Genomic DNA, 25,759 nt, shown 5'->3' on the forward strand with positions numbered 1-25,759 from the left:
ACCAGTAGCAGCACTCTGAAATTTTAAGCCAGTATTACTTGTTTTTTAAAAACCACAAAAACAAAACAAAACCCTCTCAAATAAGTCCTTAAAGTGTGGTTGGATATTGAAAAGGGATTGTGTAAAGTGGTACTTTCTAATCTGTCATATTTGTTCCTTGCATATAAAGATGCAGTTTAGCAACAAAAAAAAGTTTTGATTACTTTTATTCTTAATAACACTCCAGAACAAGCACATCTTAGAAAGAATCCAACTTTCTCTCGCTCTTCTTCGTTTAGTATAGTTGTTTTCTAAGCTCCAGTGATGCGGCCAATCAAGTTACACCTGAAGACAATAGTTAGAGTCACTTTGAGTTCAGGTTACTTACAGAATGCTAATGTGAAAAGGAAAGAACCCAGTTTAAATCCAGATTCTCAGGCTGTTTGTAGAATTGCCAGTTGCATAATATCTTCTGACTTGTAAAGCAAGCACACGTGATATGGAAATTGAGACTCTGTAAACATGGGAAAACATTGTCATTTTTAATCAGTTTTCAGAGTACAAATGCACCTTAAGGTTAATTTTGTTGTAAACAGCTCTTGATTTTTTTTATTTTATAGAGAATGAAACTAAGTGATCTAGCCATGAAAAATGAGGAAATCACTGGGAAATCTAAGGCTGGGTCTAATTAGATTTGGGATTGGAAAGGAATTTTCCATTGGATCAGATTGGCAGAGACCCTGAGGGTGTTTCGCCTTCATCTGCAACATGGGGCACCAGTCACTTGCAGGTTTAAAGTACTGTAAATGGTGGATTATCTGTAGCTTGAAATCTCTTTAAATAATGATTTGAGAACTTCAGTAACTCAGCCAGAGATGTTAGGGGTCTGTTACAGAAGTGAGTGGGTAAGGTTCTGTGGTCTGCAAGGTCCAGGAGGTCAGACTATATTATCATGCAGGTCCCTTCTGACCTTAAAATCTATGAGGCTATGAGATTAAAATAGCTCATGATGGTCCCTTCTGACTTTAAAAGAGTCTATGAGATTAAAATAGCAAAAACAGATTTTTGGTTTTAATAACAGAGGAAAGATTTCTTAAAGTGCTGATATTCAGTCACTTCTATTTAATTGGGATATTAACAATTTCCCTATTTCAGAAGTTGCAAGCTGAAATTAAAACAGCATTTTCATCTTTAACCCCCTCTTCCCCAACTATATTCAATGGGTACTTTAACTGCAATAAGGACATTTGACTGTGCATTATTAGTGGGTAATGGAAACTTTGAATCTGCTTCACTTCATAACTCATTGCACATCGAAGGTTATGTATGTATCAGCACTAGTACCTGATCTTCTGTGTCTTACTGTTTAATTATATACAAACTTACTTGTATAAACACTTGATATTTTGCATTTTAAATGCTGCACTCTGCAAATATTAAGTTTATTAACCTATATATAGCTTAAAATCTAAATTAGTATTTCAAGTACCCTGTATAAAGTCCCTCTTTTTTTAAAAAGAGATGATTAGCAGAGATTTCATAAGGTGATTTTTATGGCAATGCATTGTGGTCAATATAGTACAAATCTTTTCAGGAAAGCTGGTAGCTATAAAAGCATTGCAATGCACATTAAATATTTTTGGACATAACCTGGCAGAGTGACAATTGATATATGAAACTTAGCATTACAGTGACTGAATACTAAAGCTGGTTGGCAAATGATAAACATTTTCATAATTCATTTCCTTTTACCACTGGGGTAAATTTGCCTAATTGTCTTAATGTATGTTATAATGTTATTAAGCATCGTTCAAAAATAATGTAATAAGATCTGGTTGAATTGTATCTTTTTATGGTTTATAATACCTAATTTGTCTTGTGTTCACCCACATAGCTTGTTCTAGATTATCATATTACTGTACCTTGCTTGGGACCAAAAGTCTGGCAAGCGGCTCTTTCTGAAGCTGACAGTAATGAAGCCTGGATATGTTAGCATGGCCTGGTCACCATCATGGGCTGACACCTTAACTTTAGTGAATGTGTCTTCATGCTCAGTTTTGGATAAACTGCACACAGAATTTTAACATATAAGAATTACTGCATGACCTTGTTGCTATTTCTGGAGGACAAATCTATCACTTGGAATTGTAACAATTACATTAGTATTATGAATGACCATTGTACATTTTGCTTAATTAGAGAAATGAAATTACATAACTTCGTATGCTTGTGTTAAGTTGAACAAAGTAGTTTAGATAATTGAATATTTCTCTATGAACTGCTCAAAGAAAACTGGAACAAATTATTTTTAGGATGCGATATATTCTTCAAACATTGATGGTTATAAACACACTTTAAAAAGTCTTTAGAACTTGGTTGCAAACAAAATTTAACTCTCAAAACTTGGCTCCGTTTAAAAAAAACATACAAACTCTGGTTTAGTGCAAGGGTGCGTTAGGGCAGTAAGTACAAAGGGGTACAGAGTGTCAGGTTGAGTAGCACCTTACTTAACAAGTGATTCCACTAACTGCAATGTGATCATTCATAGAGTAATGAATACTATTCCTTATGAATAAAGATAATGAAATGTAGCACAAAATATTTCAAATGCTCATATTGATGGCTTTGGTTTTTTTTGTCAGAGTATTTCTTTGGAAACTAGGAAAAAATCTCTTGTCTCTTTCCTCCTTTTCTCATATCTAATTTATTGTATTCCTCAGTCAGCTTGAAAAGTTTTTGTGGTTGTGTGTGTTTTGCTTCGTTATTTTTACAATTTTGTTCATGATCTCCCAGGGGACAGATCCTGCAAGTTGTTCATACTGGGAGACTTGTGCACGTCCGTTGACTTCTTGGAAGTTTAACACAGACAGAGGGGCCAACTTGTGCAGAACAACTTGCAGGGCTAATCTCTTCTTCAGTGTGTGAAAATCATCCCCAGACTTCTTTCTACTGAAAAAATATAGAGATTTGATTTGTTTGTTTGTTTAAAAATATTCTCCTTTTGTTCAAAAGAAAAAAATTGCAAGGATAGCTTTGAATTTTCCGCACTCTCAATCAAGGGTGTTGCAAACATATCCTTTTTGGTAACTGGAGATATGAAAATATAGTAGAGGAATGAAGTCCCATATAACAATTATACATAATTTAATGATACAAAGATTTGTTACATATTGAGATATTTATTTTGTGGGAGCTTTGTATGAAACAGAGAGGATTTTTTAAAAAGCTGTTTGGTTTTTAAAAAAACATCTTACACTTAGGCAAATCTTCTGTTTTTGTGAGTTGCTTTGGCATAACCAGTTTAGGAAAGTTTATCTTTTGCTATCTTGAATAAGTATGTCCTCTAAAGAGAGTTTGATGTTTTTAATGGGGAGAAACATCAATGTTTAAATAACACATTTTTGTTATTCTCTAGAACTAATTTAAAATTAAAAGAAGATGTGAAGTCAGAAAAGAAATCTGGATTTTGGGACAGTTTGGCAATAAAACAGAACACCCAAAGCAGGAAACCAGATCAGATTGAAGGGTGGGAACCACCACAGATTACTGCTGGAGACCCCGTCAGTGATGCAGGAAATACTTTAAGTGACTATCCATCCTGGGCAGGCTGGGAAGATGAGACCAAAGGCTCCACAAAATACACAAACCTGGCCAGCTCAGGAAACAGTTCCAGGTGGAGTATCAAATCAGCAGGAAAGCTGGTTAGTATTAGAAGACAGAGCAAAGGTAACCTTACTGATAACTGGGAAGAACTAGAATGACATTGATAATGTGAAATACTTTACAAATAAGAATAGAAAAGTTCCATGATTTACATGTGTATTTAAACCAAAATTAAATCTGCTCAATATTGCACCTTTATACAGTACTTTGTTTTATTCGAATTGTTAGAGATTTTTTCTCACATTTTCTTATTACATTATTAGTCAGGTTTTCCACACTAAAAAGATGGAGAACCTATTTGTGTACCTATATTTCATATTCAGACTCTGCAGTATGTTTGGCTGTTGGTTTTACCAAAAAGAAGAAAACAAGTACTTCCTTAGTGAATGTAAAATACAGGTTGTACATTTTGACTGCCTTATGTAGGAACTTCCATGAGCCTGGGGTCCTGGGGTTTCTGATTCTTACGGATCACTCAAGATTTTATTTTTAATTCTGTCTCTTTAAGTAACAGTGCCGATCTGCAGCTTGCCACAACAATGCTTCTATTTGGTACACTGTTTTTCAGATCTTCAGCATGAGCACATGCTTCTCTGGTTTGTCCATACAAGATGCTAAATTTTCACAATGTGCTATGTATAGTACGTGAAATGTGAGAACACCAAATGAGTCTTCCGAAGTTTATACTGAATGGTCCTTATTGTTGTGAAAAGTTGGCAGTTTTTAAAAACAAATTTGTCATGCTAAAAATAAAACGTAAAAAATGTATTAAACATCAGGAAAGCAGACATTACAGTTGGATTTAAGGGGAATTCAATATTCAAAACCCTTACCCTTCTATCTAGGGATATATTGCTTCTCATGGAGGTGGTGGCAGGTTCTTGTTTTTACAAAAGCTGGTCCTTGTTCTCCTTCAAATTGTTTAATCTTGGTCCTACGTTTATTTTTTGGTAAGAAAGGCTCTGATGATGCCCTTTGGCATTTTCAGTATAGCTAAACAATTGCAAGTAGATTTGCACACAAGTTTTAATGGTTTTTTGTTATAAGGCTCCATCTTATTAGCTACTGATACTTTTATTTTTAGTGAAAAGGGGCGAAACATGAAACTTTACACTAGAGATGTGAGATGTATATAAAACACTAAAAGTGCCTCTTTATAACATGCCATTATTTTAATGACATAATTAGCAGTATGTCCAACATCCGATCTAAAACCAGTTTCCATTTTGTTTTATATATACTGTATAAATGCTATTTTAACATTTAGGGGGAAAAACCCCTAATGTTTTATCAAATACAGATGTTAGGATTTTTCTCTCCTGAATGTTAAACTGGTATTATAGTTACAAATTAGATAGAATATAACATATGTCATTTGTAACTCTTTCTATATTATATATTCTATAGCAATATGACCACCATAAGTAGGAAGCTCAAATACCCATTTCAGACAAAATCAAAACCTTTATAAGAAATTAAAATGTACTGTTAATATGCCAAGCATGTCGTGTTGTATAAATATTTCTTACATGACGTCTCTGCTAACCAAAAAGGATAGCTGCAATTTTCTTAAAACATTTCTGCTGTTGCCTCTCTTTCCACTGCTGCATTTGTCCCCCAACACATAAACATATGTATGTCCTCCTGGTTTGCAGTATCCAAATGGATATTCATTTGAAATCAGTGAAATCTCTGCTATATAGATCTGCCTGTAGGGAAACAGTATGTCAAAGCGTGTCTTTTTAAAAAATAGAACGTTATGAGACACTATTTTAAAATTATATAAAGGAACAGCAATGGTTGGCTGCTGCAAAACTGGGTTTCTTGGTTTTGCAAATTTATTAATACAAAAATTAATAGAGGAGAAAGGGTTGGAGTTACGTTATGCTGTATACGAGTTAGGTATTATTATTTGGCCCTATTAGGAAAAATACAAATTCACCTTAGGCAAAAAACAGGTTTATACAAACTTCTGTCCTGGGCATGAGTACAGAAAATCCTTGCTAAAAGGATGCTCTGTTCTACAGTTTATTGAAAGCATTTATAGAGCTGGAGCAAAAGTGTGGCATGTTGGTAGTTAGTGCTAACAAAAAGGGATTGAAGCAAATCTATTTGGAACCCTCAATGTTTGATTGGGGGAGGAGAGTCACGGATGCCATTTTTTCCTCCAGTGGGAGCTCCGTTTATACTGTTACCAGTAAAAGTTATGCCTTGCACATTATACTGTTAAGTGCCTGTATTTCACCATGATGATATATTTGTGATGCACAGCTTAACTGAGAAGTTAATTTTCATTTTTTGTTTTTAAATTTCCAATAAAGGATATAGTCTCAAGGCAGAAACTTATTATAAAAGAAATCTGTATCTGAATGGGAACTTGAGATATGTAAATGTAAGGTCTGACTTTCTTAGATATATAAATATTTTTTAAAAAGTGGCGTCCTCAGACATAATTCTTTAATTATAAAGACAAATATTACATTTTAATATAATGGTAACATATATATTAAATATTAAATTTAATATAATGGTAACATTTCTGTTTTGAGCACACAGTGGTGTGACATTTTCTTTTGTAATGTTCATAGACTTTTTGTTAAATATCCAGAGATTATGATTTTTTTTCTTTTTAAATGTTTAACTACACTATACATTCATGGACTTATGCTATACATAACTCCATGTGTGGAACAGGAGTAGAATATGCCCCTTAAAGTTTGTTTTGAAATTGCATTTCAGTCTATGTGAACTGATTTAGAAGAAGATAGCATCGAAATTGTATACTAAGATTGCACAAAATGAATAAAACATTGTTTATGTTGCTTTTTCATTGCCAATCTGCATGATTGTTGTCTTGAACTTAATTGGAGTAAGATGCTCCATAGCTGTAACTAGTCACTTAACATTAAATAAAAGTTCTTTACTGAGTATTTTTATTTATTAGTATCACTTGCAAAATATAGTATTTTCACATCTTAATAAAGAATCAATTTGAACTGAAATGCCTCATTCCATAATTTTTGTTCCATATTCATGACTGTATATCTGATCTTATTTGCCATAAAGCTATGTGATTAGTGTTTGTATGTAACTCTGAGGTTCTTGAGTCATCTTAGAATTCATCCAAGGAAGTAATCGATATGTCTAAACAAATGCATGTATATAATGATGCATGTTTGAATTCTCCTAGAAGTAGCAAATATCATAGCTATGAAACATTGCCCATGGTTCTTGTAGTGAGAGAATTTTATTGTCATGACTGGTATTCACTTTTTATTAATAATTCCATAATTGTTGTGAAAGCAAGAGCAGAATGGTACCCTACTGAATTCTGAAGATTTCAAAGTAAGTAATATGCTATCTTTATGTAGGAAGGACATCTCAATATGCTGATTCCTCCTTGCTTGTTTACTGATTTTGTTGGGATTGTGATATATAACGAAGACCTGAGAGATGTTTGGTGGGTTTTATTGTATGTTTTGTTTTGTTTTGTGTTTTTTGCCTGGTTGTTCTTGCTGACTGTTTTTCCTGGCCACAACTAGTAGGATTGTAAGAGTGGTATCCTTTATCATTCCATGCTGGATAATCAACAAATGGATAAAGAGCACAAAGTTGAGAAACAAAGGATATTGAACCTAGTGTACATTTTACTTCAGATTTCTCCGTAGGAATAGGGCAATGAAGCGTGTGGTGAAAAATCAGGCAAAAGGGGCTAAAATACTTTACACTGCTACCTTGCTATAATGCGGTTGTGGGGAGCCAAAAATCCCTACCGCGTTATAGCTGAAACCCCATTATATCGGGGCAGGGGCAGCAGGGCTCTGGCTGTGATTTAAAGAGCTCCGGGCTCCAGCCGCTGCGGGGAGCCCTAGGCTTTTTAAATCGCTGTTGGAGCTCCGTTGCCACAGCCCTGGAGTAGGGGCGGCAGGGCTCCAGCGAGATTTAAAGGGCCTGGGGCTCTCTGCAGCAGCCAGAGCCCTGGATCCTTTAAAGCGCCACCCGAGCCCTGCTGCTGCAGCCCTGGGGTAGCAGCAGCGGGGCTCCAGCAGTGATTTAAAGAGCTCCGGGTTCTGGCCACTGCGGGGAGTCCAGGCCTTTTAAATCGCCGGTGAGTCCCGTTGCTGCAGCCCCAGGATAGTGGCGGCAGGGCTCCAGCGGTGATTTAAAGGGCCAGGGCATCCCCGCAGCAGCCAGAGCCTTGGACCCTTTAAAGTGCCAGTCGTGTTATATCAGGTTGCGTTATAGAGGGTAGAGGTCTATACTCTTTAATATCATGTAAACTCTGAGCTAGATTAAGAGGGAAGGAGAAGAACTGCTTGTAAAATAAATTACAAAGACTTGTCCTCTATCTCAACTGGAAGAGAATATTTGCTTTGGAATTTGGGAAGTCAGATATATCAATATTTTAGCATTCACTGAAAAACACAAGAAAACAATTAAATTGTCTTCCCTTTACCAGTTTATTAAACGGTTCAAGAATTGTCTGTTGTTTAAACTTTTATGCTGCTGAGAGCATGGTGGATAAAAATGGATGATTTATAAAAATCAGATTTTTAATACACATATATTTTTCTTTAAAAAATCTATTTTAAACTATTTTTTGAAATCGATAACCTGTGTTACAGCCTAAATTTAATCTATTACATTAATGTAAATATTTTAAAAAATTAAGCAGTACTTGTGTAACCCTTCTGCCAGGTGGCGCCGGCAGCAACCAGGGCCAGGTTCAATATCTAGGGTGTGGAAGTAGAGAAAGAACTGATAGGGATTTGTAGGGGATTTTAAAGTAAGATAGTTTTTGTTAGTAAGATTTAGGCTAGCTATGATTTTAATAATGCGAGATTTGTAAAGGCGAGGATTGTGTGAGGTGAGTGGAAAAGAATTGTGCAAGAAGTTGTTGTGATTTTGTATTAATAAAGAATGTAGATTGGTGTTTAAATAGACGTGAGAACATTTATAGTGCTTTTTTTAAGCATTTGGATTGGTTAATAAAGTATGGGCTTTTATATATTAAATTTTGTTAAATTTTTATTAAAAATGCATGTAAATTAAATTATTTATTATAGTAATTAAAAAATTAAACCACCTGGTATGCCAACTAATTTATAGTTAGTGTTTTTGTATTAATATCTAACATTTAAATAAAAATAAAAAATTAATAAACATTTTACCTATTAAAAACCCCATAGCTTTAGTGTATTTATAAACTGAAGCCAAAAAAAATCATTACTGTTTATAATTGCGTTTGCTAAAAAATAAAAAACAAAAAACTTTCCATTGATACAACACATAACCAGCTCAAGTGCCCACCCAGTAACCTAGGAAAATTACACAGCACCCCTGGGCACCTCTGAGAGACAGTACTTCCACATTCACAAGCATAGAATCTGAGAGTAGAAAAGAAACTTTTAATGAAAGGAGAGAAGTCACCAGACATTAATTAGGGAAAATGCTATAAGCAGGATTCATAATCATGAAGTGTGATAGGACACCCACCCCAGAGTGCATGGGGCAGTGCGTTCTGCCTCATATTCTTGAGTTCTACAACCAAAAGTTCCTTTTCTGTGCCCCTCTACTCCCTCACCATACCCCGTTCACAGTGGTTATCCTTGATCAGCGAGGACCCAGGGTTCAGAGGCACATCTGTGTGAGTTCACCTCCCACCCAGGGAAGAAAGCACCTTGCTTGCTCTGAGCACTTATTCTGGCTGGCGACCCTGCCAGCCACTCGTTCTGCTCTGCTGGCTCCCTGTCAGCAGCTCCCTCTGCTTGCCGCCTCCCTATTCCACTCACTGATCACCTTCTGTCACCGGCCTCTCTGCTGTGACCTCTGCTAGTCAGCTCTTAAGCTGGGCAGAAACACTGCCCCACCACAAGTGATAGTCAGATCTTTGGAGTACCTAAAATAACAAAAGGCTCCTAATGGAGCTTATTTAGCTCTATCTTTGAAAAGTGGGAAGGAACAGGTTAAACCAAACCTGGGATACTTGGACAGAGCCCCCTCCTCCTGGCTCGCTGTCCCCGCCCCTCTTAATTTACTTTCACAGGAGTCTGGTATTCGAGCTGCTGGCTTAATCACCCTTTCAGCTGAGGACAACCCCTTCATTTGGAACAGGTTAAGCACAGTTCTGTGCCCCTTATTTATGTAATACAGACAATAACATTGATAAAATGTCACTACCCCTTCATTCAGTACTAAAGTGATTTGTAACTCAACACCAGCCAAACTTGATCACTTGGAGCTAAACAGTTCCTGTCTGCTGGACACCTATGCAAAGTAGGTGTGTTCGTGTAAATATAGTTCTTCGAGTGCTTGCTCATATCCATTCCAAGTAGGTGTGTGCGCGCCGCGTGCACGTTCGTCGGAAGATTTTCTACCCTAGCAACACCCAGTGGGTCAGCTGGGCGCCCCCTGGCGTGGCGCCGCTATGGCACCGAATATATACCCCTGCCGACCTGTCCGCTCCTCAGTTCCTTCTTACCACCCGTGTCGGTCGTTGGAACAGTGGAGCGTGGCTTAGCTGACCTCCACTTCCCTAGCTATTCACTTGTTCTAGTACTATTGTGTATATAGTTTTATAGTTTATAGTTGTAGTTAACACTTTTTTAATAACCTTTGTAAACCTAGTTAGTGTATACAGTTCAGAGGGTTGGGGATTAGCCCCTTCCCCTCTCCCAGTGCCCAGGCCCATGCCTGGTTCACCGAGCTTCAAACCGTGCTCGGCCTGCCGGTGGCCGATGCCAACGGGAGACCCCCATGACTCCTGCCTAAAGTGCCTGAGGTAATCCCATCTGACAGATAAGTGCTGGACTGGCAAGTCTTTCAAGCCGCGGACAAAAAAGGAGCGGGACTTTCGTCTAAAGCAGCTCCTAATGGAAGCGGCCCTCACTCCTCCGTCTTTGGCACCGAGCGCCGCACAGTCCGCGCCGGGGAGAAGTGCCTCGTCGGCACCGGAGAGCGCTGGCACTGCCAAGATGCCCCGGCACCAGCCGTCACCGGCCCAGAAACGAGCTCGGCACCGCTCCCTTTTCCTGCGTGCCAAAAAGGCCAAAGTCCCTGCGGCTCCGATATCTACACCGCAGTCTGAGCAGCAGCCGAAACCGAGTCGCCCGGCACCAACAACTGCCACGGCACCGGCAATCTCGGCACCGTTGATTCCGGCCAGGCAAGAGCTGTCGAGTCTGGTGCATGACAGCTCCCGGCACACGCCGAGGTCGAGCTTATTGTTCTCACCATGCCAGAGACCTTTTCGACGGTGAGGGAACTCACCTAACGGAGCCCACCGTGCCCCAACACCCGGCACCACCGGTGCGGGTTATTGCGTCAGCAGGGAAGCCTGCCTTAGTCAGGCCACCTTCCATGGACGCCGCAGGCAGGCACCACTCGAGATCGAGGTCTCGCCAGCGCTCCCGATCTCGCCACCAGTCCCGATCTCGACGCCACTCGCAGTCCCGGTACCGATCTCCTTCTCGGCACCGGTCATACTCGTGGTACCGTTCAAGATCTCGCTCTCCGGACAGATACTCCAGATGGTGGTCCAGCTCCCGGCACCGTTCGCACCGCAGCCACTCCCACTGTAGAGCTTCATGATCCCGGTCGACCTCCTGGCATCACGCCGGTCGCAGGTCCCGGTCAACCTCTCAGCACCAGTATGACTCCCGGTACCGCTCTCCTGTGAGGCATGACGTTGGATACTCTATGCACAGGGCTTCTCCTCACGTGTACTCTGCTCCGCCATGGCCATCACGGCACCTATCTGGGTCTTCGCACACTGATAGCGTCATATATGGAGATTCAGAAACGCAGAGTCGTGTCCTCCAGGAGCCTCAGGGTACGGAACAAGCACCTCAGTGGTTCTTCTGGACGCCTTGGGCATATCACCAGGCCCAAGGCGAACCCACAGTTCCATCTCGTTCCACCCCGTTGGAACATCGAGCACCAGAGGCCATTAGCTGCCCTCCTCCAGCGGGTACGGACGACTTGGCTCTTGCGCCAGATCCTCAGGTGTTCCAGGACCCTAATGCTCCTCCAGAAGAGGAGTCACTCAACGAGCCAACCGTGCTGAGTCTGTCGTCCTCCTCTTCACCAGACGAGGCAGTAGCCGGTACTTCTACATTGGGCCCACCCCCGATCGACCTCCGAGCCCACCAGGACCTTCTCCGGCGAGTCGCCTTAAACATCAACCTTCAGATGGAGGAGGTCCCGGAGGTGGAAGAACCGGTCATAGACATACTATCGGCGGATGCCCCAACTCGTGTGGCTGTGCCATTCATCCGTTCCATCCAGGCCAAAGCAGACACCATTTGGCAATCCTCGGCGTCTATCCCTCCCACGGCCAGAGGCGTGGAAAGGAAATACATGGTACCCTCTAAAGGGTATGAATACTTATATACCCATCCTCCTCCATACTCTCTGGTCGTTCAATCTGTGAGCGAGAGCGAGCGCCATGGCCAGCAAGCCCCTGCCACAAAGTCGCGGGAGGCTAGAAGGATGGATCTACTGGGGCGAAAAGTTTACTCTGCTGGAGGTCTCCAACTACGGGTGGCTAACCAACAGGCTGTGCTCAGCAGGTATAATTATAATACCTCGCAAGTTCGCTGAACTGGTCCCACAGGACTCCCGCCCGGAATTCCAAGCCCTTCTGGAGGAAGAGAAGAAAGTGGCATGGACTTCTCTGCAGGCCTCACTCGACGCTGCTGATTCGGCGGCCAGAACCGTGGGCTCGGGGATTACAATGCGGAGAATATCATGGTTGCAGGTATCAGGCCTACCTCCTGAACTGCAACACACTATTCAGGACCTCCCTTTTGATGGACAGGGCCTTTTCTCTGAGAAAACGGACCCTAGACTCCAGAGTCTCAAAGACAATCCTGTCATCATGCGTTCCCTTGGGATGCATACTCCGCAACCCCAACGGAGGTCCTTCCGCACCCAGTCTCAACGCCCTTACCCCCGGCCCAGACCACGACAAGACTTTGCAATTCTAAGGAAGGGTAGAAGGGAGTACAGCAGAATAGAGACAATGGATTTCAGGAAGGCGGATTTTGGTAAGCTCAGAGAGCTGATAGGCAAGGTCCCATGGGAATTAAGACTGAGGGGAAAAACAACTGAGGAAAGTTGGCAGTTTTTCAAAGGGACGCTATTAAGGGCTCAAAAGCAAGTTATTCCGATGGTTAGGAAAGATAGAAAATGTGGCAAAAGACCACCTTGGCTTACCCTTGAGATCTTGCGTGACCTACAAAATAAAAAGGCGTCATATAAAAAATGGAAACTAGGTCAGATCACGAAGGATGAATATAGGCAAATAACACAGGAATGCAGAGGCAAGATTAGAAAAGCAAAGGCACAAAATGAACTCAAACTAGCTATGGGAATAAAGGGAAACAAGAAGACTTTTTATCAATACATTAGAAGCAAGAGGAAGACTAAGGACAGGGTAGGCCCACTGCTCAATGAGGAGGGGGAAACAGTAACAGGAGACTTGGAAATGGCAGAGATGCTTAATGACTTCTTTGTTTCAGTCTTCACTGAGAAGTCTGAAGGAATGTCTAGTATAATGAATGCTTACGGGAAGAGGGTAGGTTTAGAAGAGAAAATAAGGAAAGAGCAAGTAAAAAATCACTTAGAAAAGTGAGATGCCTGCAAGTCACCAGGGCCTGATGAAATGCATCCTAGAATACTCAAGGAGTTAATAGAAGAGGTATCTGAGCCTCTAGCTATTATCTTTGGGAAATCATGGGAGACAGGGGAGATTCCAGAAGACTGGAAGGGGGCAAATATAGTGCCCATCTATAAAAAGGGAAATAAAAACAACCCAGGAAACTACAGACCAGTTAGTTAAACTTCTGTGCTAGGGAAGATAATGGAGCAGGTAATCAAAGAAATCATCTGCAAACACTTGGAAGGTGGTAAGGTGATAGGGAATAGCCAGCATGGATTTGTAAAGAACAAATCGTGTCAAACTAATCTGATAGCGTTCTTTGATAGGATAACAAGCCTTGTGGATAAGGGAGAAGCGGTGGATGTGATATACCTAGACTTTAGTAAGGCATTTGATACAGTCTCGCATGATATTCTTATAGATAAACTAGGAAAGTACAATTTAGATGGGGCTACTATAAGGTGGGTGCATAACTGGCTGGATAACCGTACTCAGAGAGTAGTTGTTAATGGCTCCCAATCCTGCTGGAAAGGTATAACAAGTGGGGTTCCGCAGGGGTCTGTTTTGGGACCGGTTCTGTTCAATATCTTCATCAACGATTTAGATGTTGGCATAGAAAGTACGCTTATTAAGTTTGCGGACGATACCAAACTGGGAGGGATTGCAACTGTTTTGGAGGACAGGGTCAAAATTCAAAATGATCTGGACAAATTGGAGAAATGGTCTGAGGTAAACAGGATGAAGTTCAATAAAGATAAATGCAAAGTGCTCCACTTAGGAAGGAACAATCTGTTTCACACATACAGAATGGGAGGAGACTGTCTAGGAAGGAGTATGGCAGAAAGAGATCTAGGGGTCATAGTAGACCACAAGCTTAATATGAGTCAACAGTGTGATACTGTTGCAAAAAAAGCAAACATGATTCTGGGATGCATTAACAGGTGTGTTGTAAACAAGACACGAGAAGTCATTCTTCCGCTTTACTCTGCGCTGGTTAGGCCTCAACTGGAGTATTGTGTCCAGTTCTGGGCACCGCATTTCAAGAAAGATGTGGAGAAATTGGAGAGGGTCCAGAGAAGAGCAACAAGAATGATTAAAGGTCTTGAGAACATGACCTATGAAGGAAGGCTGAAACAATTGGGTTTGTTTAGTTTGGAAAAGAGAAGACTGAGAGGGGACATGATAGCAGTTTTCAGGTATCTAAAAGGGTGTCATCAGGAGGAGGGAGAAAACTTGTTCACCTTAGCCTCCAATGATAGAACAAGAAGCAATGGGCTTAAACTGCAGCAAGGGAGATTTAGGTTGGACATTAGGAAAAAGTTCCTAACTGTCAGGGTAGTTAAACACTGGAATAGATTGCCTAGGGAAGTTGTGGAATCTCCATCTCTGGAGATATTTAAGAGTAGGTTAGATAAATGTCTGTTAGGGATGGTCTAGACAGTATTTGGTCCTGCCATGAGGGCAGGGGATTGGACTCGATGACCTCTCGAGGTCCTTTCCAGTCCTAGAGTCTATGAGTCTATGAGACTTTAACAGGAGGCGTGGTCGTGGGAACCACAGATGGCAATCGGGTTCCCAAAGGGGCCAGAATAATGGTCCCACCAAACCATCAGAGGGACCAAAACTGAACTTTTGAAGGTGCGCCCGAGAGCAGAGCACCAGTCCTTCCCCAGGATCGTCTTCAGTTTTCCAACCGCCTTTCCTCCTTCCTCCCTGCGTGGGCCCAATTAACCTCAGACCGTTGGGTCCTACGCACAGTGGAATTTGGATACCACCTCCAATTTATTTCGCCCCTTCCCTCCCACCCTCCCTCCTCGTCCCTCTTCAGGGACCCCTCTCACAAGCAATTCCTCTGGCAAGAGGTTCGTACGCTCCTCTCCATCAGAACTATAGAGGAGGTACCGGAGGAGTTCAGGGGCAAGGGATTTTACTCCCGATATTTCCTAATCCCCAAGGCAAAAGGGGGTCTCTGACCCATCCTGGACCTACGCGGTCTCAACGTCTTTCTGAAGAGGTTGAAGTTCCGCATGGTGTCCCTGGCGACCATCATCTCATCCTTGGATCCCGGAGACTGGTACGCTGCTCTCGACATGAAGGACGCATATTTTCACATCGCCATTTACCCTCCGCACAGATGGTACCTACAGTTTATGGTGCGCAACCAACATTTTCAATTTGCGGTCCTCTCTTTTGGTCTCTCTACTGCCCCGCGCGTCTTTACAAAGTGCATGGCGTTAGTGGCCACCTTCCTCCGCTGTCGTCGTATACACATTTTTCCTTACCTAGACGACTGGCTTATTCGCGGGACTTCCGAGGTTCAAGTCACCAGGCATACTGCTATTGTCACGGACCTATTCCAGCAGTTGGGCCTGATGATTAATCTAGAGAAGTCTACTCTAGTGCCCACTCAAAGAATAGAATTCATCGGGTCCATTCTAGACTCCACACTCGCAACAGCCTGCCTTCCACTACCCCGGTTTCGGGCACTAGTTTCGGTCATAGAAAGCCTCCAGACTTTTCCGATGACCTTGGCCCGCACCTGCCTCAGCCTTCTCGGTCACATGGCCGCGTGCACTTTTGTAACCAAGCATGCCAAACTACGTCTGCGTCCCCTTCAAACCTGGCTTGTCTCAGTTTACCGCCCGGGCAGGAACGCTATAGACATGATCGTCACCGTTCCTCAGAGCGTTTTAGGCTCCCTCAACTGGTGGCTAACACCTTCCCTGGTGTGTGCAGGGATGCCGTTCCAACCGAGACAGCCCTCAGTGTCCCTAACGATGGATGCGTCATCTCTCAGCTGGGGGGCACACCTAGGCCATCGTCGCACGCAAGGCCTCTGGTCATCTCAAGAACTAGCGTTGCACATAAACGTCCACGAGCTGAGAGCAGTTCGCCTCGCATGCCAGACGTTCCAACATCATCTGCAAGGCCGTTGTGTACTAGTACTCACGGACAACACAACAGCAATGCACTACATAAACAAACAAGGAGGGACTTGATCCTCCCCTCTTTGTCAGGAGGCGATCCAACTGTGGGAATTTTGTATAGCCCACTCTACAGACCTTGCAGCATCCCTCCTCCGAGGGGTCCGGAACACTCTGGCAGACCATCTCAGCAGATCCTTTCTCTCCCACGAGTGGTCACTCCGCCCAGCATTGTACATTCCATCTTCCAGAAGTGGGGCTTTCCCCACATAGACCTATTCGCTTCCCGCAACAACAGGAAGTGTCAGAGGTTTTGCTCCTTCCAGGGCCTTGCCCTGGGCTCAATATCGGACGCCTTCCTAATCTCTTGGGCGAACCATCTGCTTTACGCCTTTCCACCTTTTCCGATGGTGCACAGGGTTCTTGTAAAGCTATGCAGGGACAGGGCTTGACTGATCCTGATCGCCCCTGCGTGGCCCCGACAACACTGGTACACCACGTTGCTGGACCACTCGATAGCCAACCCAATCCCCCTACCCCTTCATCAGGATCTGATAACGCAGGACCACGGCAGGCTTCTCCACCCAGACCTGCAATCCCTCCATCTAACAGCGTGGCTCCTGCATGGTTAGCCCAATCGGAGTTATGATGCTCTGCCCCGGTGCAAGAGATACTCCTGGGTAGCAGGAAACCTTCTACGCGGGCTACTTACTTAGCCAAGTGGAAATGGTTTTCCTGCTAGTGTCACTTGCAGAATGTTGCCCCTGCGGAGGTCCCTATCCCTACCATTTTGGACTACCTCTGGTACCTAAAGCAACAAGGCCTCGCTATCTCATCTCTGCGAGTGCACTTGGCGGCTATTTCTACTTTCCACCCCGGAGAGGTACTTACTCTGTCTTCTCCCACCCTATGGTCTTGAGGTTCCTCAAAGGCCTGCAGCATCTATACCCCTTAGTATGACGCCCTGCCTCTTTCTGGGACCTCAGTTTAGTTCTGACAAGAGTTTCGCTCCCCCCGTTTGAGCCATTGGCAACTTGCTCACTCCTATATTTATCATGGAAAACAGCCTTCCTTGTAGCCATTACATTGGCTAGGAGAGTCTCTGAGCTTCGGGCTCTGATGGTGGACCCGCCATACACGGTGTTCCACAAGGACAAGGTGCAGCTACGCCCACATCCGGCGTTCCTCTCCAAAGTAGTCTCGACTTTTCATCTCAACCAGGACATATTCCTACCAGTCTTCTTTCCCAAACCTCATACATCTCGTAGGGAGCAACAGTTACATTCGCTCGACATCCGTAGGGCGCTCGCCTTCTATATTGACCGTACGAGGCCCTTCCGCAAAACGCCCCAACTCTTTGTTGCAGTAGCGGACCGGATGAAAGGTCAGCCCGTCTCCGCTCAGAGGACTTAGTCCTGGGTAACTGCATGCATTCGCACTTGCTACGAGCTAGCTCATACCTCTCCGGGTCATATTACCGCACATTCCACCAGGGCCCAGGCCTCGTCGACCGCCTTCTTAGCTCAAGTACCTATTCAGGAGATATGTTGAGCAGCTACGTGGTCTTCGGTACACACCTTCACTTCCCATTATGCCCTGGGGCAGCAGTTCAGAGACGATGCAGCCTTCGGCTTAGCAGTTTTGCATTCTGCAGTTTCTCACTCCGACCCCACCGCCTAGGTAAGGCTTGGGATTCACCTACTTGGAATGGATATGAGCAAGCACTCGAAGAAGAAAAGACGGTTACTCACCTCTGTAACTGTTGTTGTTCGAGATGTGTTCCTTATATCCTTTCCAAAACCCGCCCTCCTTCCCCACTGTCGGAGTAGCCTGCAAGAAGGAACTGAGGAGCAGACGGGTCGGCAGGGGTATATATTCGGTGCCATAGCGGCGCCACACCAGGGGGCGCCCAGCCGACCCACCAGGTGTTGCTAGGGTAGAAAATCTTCCGATGAACGTGCACGCGGCTACTTGGAATGGATATGAGCAACACATCTCGAAGAACAACAGTTACAGAGGTGAGTAACTGTCTTTTTGCTCCTGAAGTCTCGTCTCTTCTCCCAGATAGCTGTCAGGGGAGAACTCATTTAGACCTAGCTTACATCTGCTTGCTGCCAAGTTTTAAAGCAAGCCAAACTAATGAACAGGCTAAGCACATGAAATCTGGCTTGTGTGTGTGTATGGTGTATTTTTTTTTTAAAGTGCTAAACCAGTTTTTGATAACAATATCTTCATTTCACTTATTCAGGTAGTTCAGTTCATTTAAAGTTAAGAAACTGATTGGGAGTTGAAAAAGCAGGAAAGCTTGTTTTCCTCTTCCAGTCTATAAATAAAAACTAGTTGTGAGGGGATGAGATTTACAAGTTCTAAAGTCTTGAAGGACATGATGACCAGAAATAATCAGCGAGATTCACTACCTACAGGTAATACTTTTGTTTAATGAATGAGTTAGCTTTAAATGCAAACCATTCTTTTGAATCCAGCACATTTAAGATAGTTTAACAAAAGTTTTAAATGCTATTTTTATACATTTTTAAGTGAACTCCAATTTCTATCCAAACAGAGCTTGACATAAATCACAAATAAAAAATTAATCATCCAATAAATAAGAAATGCATCATTTACCATTTTTGTAACATAATACAAAATTTTAAAAATTAAGACTCTCAATATATGTATGTTATGCTATATAATAGCTTAAATAAATTTGTATACATGATATGTCCTCCTGGTTAGCAGAAAGTACCAAGTTTAGTGTAAAGTGTGTGTGTGTATATATGTAGTTTCAAATCAACACATTTTGATGGTTCCCAACCAACAAGAATCAACCTTTCTTTAGGAAAATTATTCAAATACACATGCAAAAAAAGATTAAAATTATTTACGTAAGAACAGCCATATTGGGTCAGACCAATGGTCCATCTAACCCAGTATCCTGTGTTCCTACAGTGGCCAATGCCAGGTGCTTTGGAGAGAATGAACAGAACAGGTAATCATCAAGTAATCCATCCCCTGTTGCCCATTCACAGCTTCTGGCAAACAGAGGCTAGGGATAGTTCAGAGCATGGTTTTGCATACCTGCTTATCCTGGCTAATAGCCATTGATGGACTTATTCTGCATGAACTTACCTCGTTCTTTTTTGAACCTTGTTTTAGTCTTGGCCTTCACAACATCCTCTGGCAAAGAGTTCCACGGGTTGTCTTTACGCTGTGGGAAGAAATACTTCCTTTTGTTAGTTTGAAACCTGCTGCCTATTAATTTCATTTGGTGACCTCTAGTTCTTGTGTTATGAGGAGGAGTAAATAACATTTCCTTATTTACTTTCTCCACACTAGTCATGATTTTATAGATCTCTATCATATCCCCTCTTGGTCCTCTTTTCTAAACTGAAAAGTCCCAGTCTTCTTCTTCTTATCTCCTCATAAATCAAAGGATTCTTGCTCGCTGATTTTAAATCAGGATTTAAATCATTTTGATTTAAATCAATCCATTCTGTCTGAGAGTAAAGAATACAGATGAAAATTAACTACTGTAATTTGAATATGGTTCTGACAGCTTTGTTGGCTTCCTCTAGTGGAGGTCTCTGATTTCTCCAATTCTAAGGATACAAACATTCAACATAGCCCACTGCTCACATTCTGGAAGCACGGCTACTGATGGGTTCCAGTGGCCCTGTAGCAGTTCCCTACATTGCCTGACCAACAGAGCTGGTACCCAGCTCCTTGATCACAGGATCAGCAACAGCAGGATCAACTGGGTTTGTCATAAGTATCAGAGGGGTAGCCATGTTAGTCTATAGCCACAAAAACAATGTGGAGTCTGGTGGCCCCTTAAAGACTAATAGATTTATTTGTGCATCAGCTTTCATGGGTTGAGGCCATAAAATTAAGTGGGTTTTTTTTTACCCACGAAAGCTTATGCCCAAATAAATCTGTTAGTCTTTAAGGTGCCACCAGACTCCTCGTTGTTTTTGTGGGTTGGTCATAGTGGAGCTCCTGGCCTCAGTATTCGCTTCCAGAGTGGTCCTGTTCAACTTGGGAGGACTCCATCATCTTGCCCCCACAACCTTTGTCTGGTAGACATTCGGAAATGGAGTTAGACGATGCACTGATTAGCCCAACTCTGATGGTACCAGCGGATCTGGAGAGACTCCCTTAGTTGTCTCCAGATGCTGCCATGTCATCGATACCTTCCTCTCCACCAGACAACTACTCACAGTTTCAAGAGCTGCTATATAGCCAGTGCTCTTGAGATCCACTAGAAGAGGTGCAAGACAGTCAGCCTCAGTCAGTAGACATTCTGAATGCATCAGTACTGGCAAGGGTGACTCTGCCAATCAATGAGGCCATTCTTCAATCAGTGCACACTGTGTGGTGTACCCCAGCCATGTGTGCGCCAACCTCAAAGGGGGTTGAGAAAGACACTATGTCCCCCCATAAGGGGTCAAAATTTCTGTTTTCATATCCTCCATCTAACTCCTTGGTGATACAGGCTGTGTCAAAGCAATCCAAACACCACTCACACTTTACCTCGGCAGACAGGTAGGATAAGAGACTGCACCTCATGGATTGAAAGGTCTTCTTGGCTGGACTACAGTTCCAGATCTCTAACTACTTGGTACTGATGGCCAAGTATGACTTTATAAACTATGGCTGGATGGAGGAATTTGCAGATAAGCTATCTCTGCTGGATCGTACTCGATTCCAAACGATTTTACAAGAGGGCAAGTTGGTTGCCAGGTATATACTTGAGGCTGCAGTTGATTCAGGAGACATGTCATCGCATGTATTGGTGACTGGAATTGTCATGAGGAGGCAATCCTGGTTACACTCCTCAGGTTTCCCTAGAGATGTGCAGAACACAACTGAGGATCTTTCCTTTGATGAATCGCACCTCTTCGACCAGAAAACTGATGGTTCTTTTCACTCTCTAAAAGACTCCAGAACCACTGTAGGCATATATATACCGACACCAAGGAGAAAACTTTATCACCCACCACCAGTCCAGTGCTATAGAACTCCTCACTTCTACCACCAATGGGCCTATGAACCTCCTCAGAAGCACCCTAAGGTACACAGAGCCTGTCTGCCTGTTCCGGCAATGGAGACCTTTGCAGAACACACTTAGTCATTGCAAAAATGATGCCTAGAGAGCTGCCAACCACTCTGTACACCAGTGCTTCTACACGCCACACCTTTTGGGGGTCATCTCAAACTTTCTACCATCTTAGAGAGCTATAACAATGGATGAGTGGATCTTGGATGTCATTTGATGTGGCTACATTAGAGGTTTATGATGATGTCTTCTTCACATATCCCATTCCAACCCTCCTCAGAGATCCCTCTCACAACAGTATTCTTAACCTAGAGGTAGACTCACTTCTATAGAGAGGAGCAGTGGAGCCAGTCCCTGAAGCCTTTTGAGGCATAGGGTTCTATTCCAACTCTTTTCTGGTACCCAGTGCAGACCAATCTTGGATCTCTGATGCCTCAACTGCTGAATTAGCAAGCTGAAATTCTGTATGGTCATGCTTGCAGCCATTGTTCCCTCACTAGAAAAGGGCATGTGGTTTACAGCTCTCAACATGCAAGATGCCTACTTCCACACTGACACACATCCGACCCACAAAAAGTTCCTGAGGTTCAAAGTGGGGCATTGACACCTCCAATAAAAGGTTCTACCATTCAGACTTACCACTGTCCCACAAGTTTTTACAAAGGTTTTCTCTGTGGTAGCGATGCATCTATGACATTAGGGAATCCTTGTTTTCCCATACCTGGCTGCTGGCAGTCTGGCCCAAACAGGAATCTCGAGCATCAGTCTCCCAGCTTCTTCTACTCCTCTCCTTCCTAGGAGTGAGCATCAATGTTAAAAAATCAACTTTGCACCTTGCTCAATCCCTGGAATTCATAGGCGCTCGCATTGATTCGATCTCCCCACAAGCTTATCTGTCAAGAACAGACTACTGGACCAAATAGCCCTGATAACCTCCAACCCTTTTGTCTCAACCAGGACCTGACTCTCCATCCTAGGTCATGTGGCAGTGTGCACATACGTCATGCCCTTCGCCCGCATATACCTTTGCTGTCTACAGCTATGGCTGCAAAGAGTCAATTCCCTTATGTACCAGTCAATGGACATCATACTCAATATTCACCAGAGGTCATCTCTTCTCTTTGATGGTAGATCATGTCTGCTCTGGGATGCCTTTCCTCTCATCCTCACTGACCAGGACAGTCATAATGAATGCGTCACTCTCAGGCTGGGGCGCTCACATTGGAGATCACATGACACAAGGCACCTGGACCATGTGAGAGGCCAGGATGCACCTAAACATTCTTGAACTTTGGGCAGTATGCAAAGCATGCCACATGTTCTTACCAACTATCCTCTATCACCATATCCTCATCATGTCAGATACCACCATCACCACCACCACCACCACCACAGTATACTACATAAACATACAAGGGGGCACAGGCCCCCAGTGCTGTAATGGAGATGATTCACCTTTGGGAATGGTGCATCAAATAACATATCCTTTTGTCAGCAGCCTACCTGTCAGGCACCAAGAATGTGATTGCAGATTCTTTCAGCAGGAACTTTGCAAGTGACCACAAATGGGAGTTGCACAACACTATAATAAATTTCCACTACGTGCATCTGACGAAGTGGGTATTCACCCACGAAAGCTCATGCTCCAAAACGTCTGTTAGTCTATAAGGTGCCACAGGACTCTTTGCTACTATAATAATGGACATTTTTGGTCACTGGGGTACATCAATCAGAGATCTTTTTGCATCTCACAGCAACCCAAGTGCACTCAGTATTGCTTCAGGGGAGGACTCTGTGGCCACTCATTGGACGATGCTCTGGTTGTCAATTTAGTCAGACCGGACAAACTACACCTTCTTCCCCACCACCACTCATACTCCGTGCCCTCCACAAAATCCAGCAGGAGAAAATGAGTCATTCTCATTCTGGTTTTCCCAATTTTGGTTCCCTCCTCTTCTTCACATGTTGAAACAACCTCCGCTCATGCTGTAGCCATTTCCAGAGTTGCTGACACAACACAACAGCAGACTGTCATCCAGATGCATGGATGCTACACCAAACTGCATGTTTTTTGAAGGGACACCTCCATTAGCACGAGAAAGCTCATTGGCAGTGCAAGACATCCTCTCCAGTAGCTGAAAGAACTACACGAGGTGATTGTAACAGGCCAAATGAACATGGTTCACCTCCTAGGCATCCCCATGCTCTTAGACTATTTCCTCCATCTGAAAACTCTGGGACTTGCTCTCAGATGTATCAGCACTTTCCGTCCACTAGTGGAAGGGCATTTGATTTTTACCCAACCCTTGACCACTTGGTTCTAGAAAGGCCTTTTACATAAATATCCACTCATTCAGCCCAGTGAGATCTCAGCCTAGTCCTTGTACCTGTTTAATGAACTCTCCCTTTGAACCTCCTGCTTTCTCTCAGGTCTCCACGAAGGTCTCCTTCTTATTGCCATTACCTCAGCGAGGAAGTTTGGTGGGCCGGGAGCCCTGGTGACAACCTTCTCCCCCCATCTTTTCACCACGTTCCATATGGACAAGGTCTGTATGACTGAATCCCAAGTTTCTGGTAAAGGTGGTTTCCCAATTCCATCTGAACCAACCCGTCCATCTGCCAACCTTCTTTCCAAAACCACATGCCTTGAATGAGGAATGGTGGCTTCATTCCCTCGATGTGCATAGAGCCCTGGCCTTTTACATACAAAGGACAAAGCCATTCTAGAGTTTCCCAGGCTATTTATCACCATAGCGGAGAGAATTAAAAGACACGCCCTTTGCACCCAGAGAATCTTTAAGTGGGTCTTAGGGTGCATTACACACTGCTATCAATTGTCAGGGCGTTCCCCACCAGATGGGATATGAGCCCATTCTACAGGAGCGCAAGCATCAACCATAGCTGTGCTCCATAACATGCCATTGCGGACATACGCAAGGTGGCCACATGGAGTTTGGCACAGACCTTTCCCTCTCACTATGCTCTAGTATGTGATTCCCCGACAGATGCCTCATTAAGCACAATGGTCCTCTGTTCTATGGTTCCATCATTTTTCTTGCATCCTTCTTGTATCTAGATACTGCTCATCCGCAATTGCAGAATTGCAATAGGGACCATCACTTGAAGAAGAAGAAAGAGAAGTTACTTACCTATAACTGGAGATTCTTCAAGATGTGTGGTCCCTATGTGTATTCTGATCCCGTTTTCCTTCCCCTCTGCTGCGGATCTGATAGGTCTGTGATGGAGAAGGAACTGGAGATGCTGGTGGTTTGCCCTGCCCTTTATCACCTCGAGAAACCATGAGGAAATATAAAAGGTGCATGCATGGACCGCCGAATGATACTACTTTCAAAGCTCTGGCTCTGGGCGCATGGCACATGCGCATAACTCTCAGTGGAATACAGAGAGAGATCACAAATCTAGAAGAACCTTTAGTTACAGATAAGTAACTCCCCTTTCTGCAGATGGGCTTACATTCAGGTTGACTCTTGTAAACTGTTTACCTTTTAAACATTCAGACAATAACTTGGCATTGCAGCATTTGAGAGAGGCAAACAAAGGAAAACAAATCAAGTATCACTTCCCATTAGGAAGTAAACTGTTGTTTCATAGGATAAGGACCTTCATTTCCCTAAATTCTTAAAAGGATTATAAAATTCATACTACAGATCTAGTAAAATTACTGCAAAATAAATAGGATTTTTATACAAAACTGCAACATGTATCAAAAATAGATGTAATCTGCTTGAAATATAAGTATAAATTTCTGACTGAGGAGATATGAGTCATTAGCAATTATCTTTGAAAAATCATAGAAGATGGCAGAGCTGTAACAAGGAATTTTTGCGCTCGAGGCAAGGGCCGGCTCCAGGCTCTTCGGTGGCAATTCGGCGGCAGGTCACTCAGTCTCTCTTGGAGGCAAGGACCCACCGCTGAATTGCTGCCGAAGAACGAATGAAGCAGTGGTGGTAATTCAGCGGCAGGTCCTTCCCTTCACGAGAGACTGAGGGACCCGCCGCCGATCGCGGCTTTTTTTCCCTCTGCCCCGCTTGGGCGGTAGAGCTGCGCCTCTCTGCTTTGCGCACGCGAGGTAAGTGCCTCACTCGCCTTGCCCTTGTTACAGCACTGGAAGACGGGAAAGGTTATAGAGGACTGGCCCTATATTTGCCCTTTTCCAATCTATAAAAAGAGAAATAAGACAGCCTTGAGAATTACAGACCAGTCAGCTTCAATTCAGTACCTGAAAAGATAATGGAGCAAATAATTAAGCAATCAGCTTGCAAACACCTAAATATAATAAGGTGATAAATAACAGTAAACATGGATTTGTCAAGAACAAATTGTGTCAAATCAGCCTAATAGATTTGTTTGACAGAGTAACAAGCCTTGTGGATACAGGGGCCGTGATAGATGTGGTATATCTTTTGACTTTTGATACTGTCTTGCATTACTTTCTCATACACAAACTGGGGAAAT

General features: G+C 43.2%; 1 protein-coding gene and 1 long non-coding RNA gene across 3 annotated transcripts in view; one reads left to right on the forward strand and one right to left on the reverse strand.

Moving 5' to 3' along the window:
- TDRP (testis development related protein) overlaps positions 1-6,644 on the forward strand; it is a 40,220-nt gene extending 33,576 nt beyond the window's left edge. For both annotated transcript variants that reach the window (XM_050950986.1, XM_050950987.1), the window contains one exon: positions 3,395-6,644. In XM_050950986.1, the coding sequence (XP_050806943.1) occupies positions 3,395-3,740 (346 nt within the window). In that variant the 3' untranslated portion in view covers positions 3,741-6,644. The remainder of the gene's footprint in view (positions 1-3,394) is intronic.
- Positions 6,645-18,645: 12,001 nt separating this feature from the next.
- Positions 18,646-24,975, reverse strand: LOC127049819 (uncharacterized). Its single transcript, XR_007774076.1, has 2 exons — positions 24,433-24,975; positions 18,646-19,435 (listed from the first exon to the last, which is right to left on the reverse strand). It is a non-coding gene; the product is annotated as an uncharacterized LOC127049819 (long non-coding RNA).
- Positions 24,976-25,759: the final 784 nt, after the last annotated feature.

This window comes from Gopherus flavomarginatus, chromosome 4 (assembly GCF_025201925.1).
Source record: "Gopherus flavomarginatus isolate rGopFla2 chromosome 4, rGopFla2.mat.asm, whole genome shotgun sequence".
Taxonomy (NCBI): Eukaryota; Metazoa; Chordata; order Testudines; family Testudinidae; genus Gopherus; species Gopherus flavomarginatus.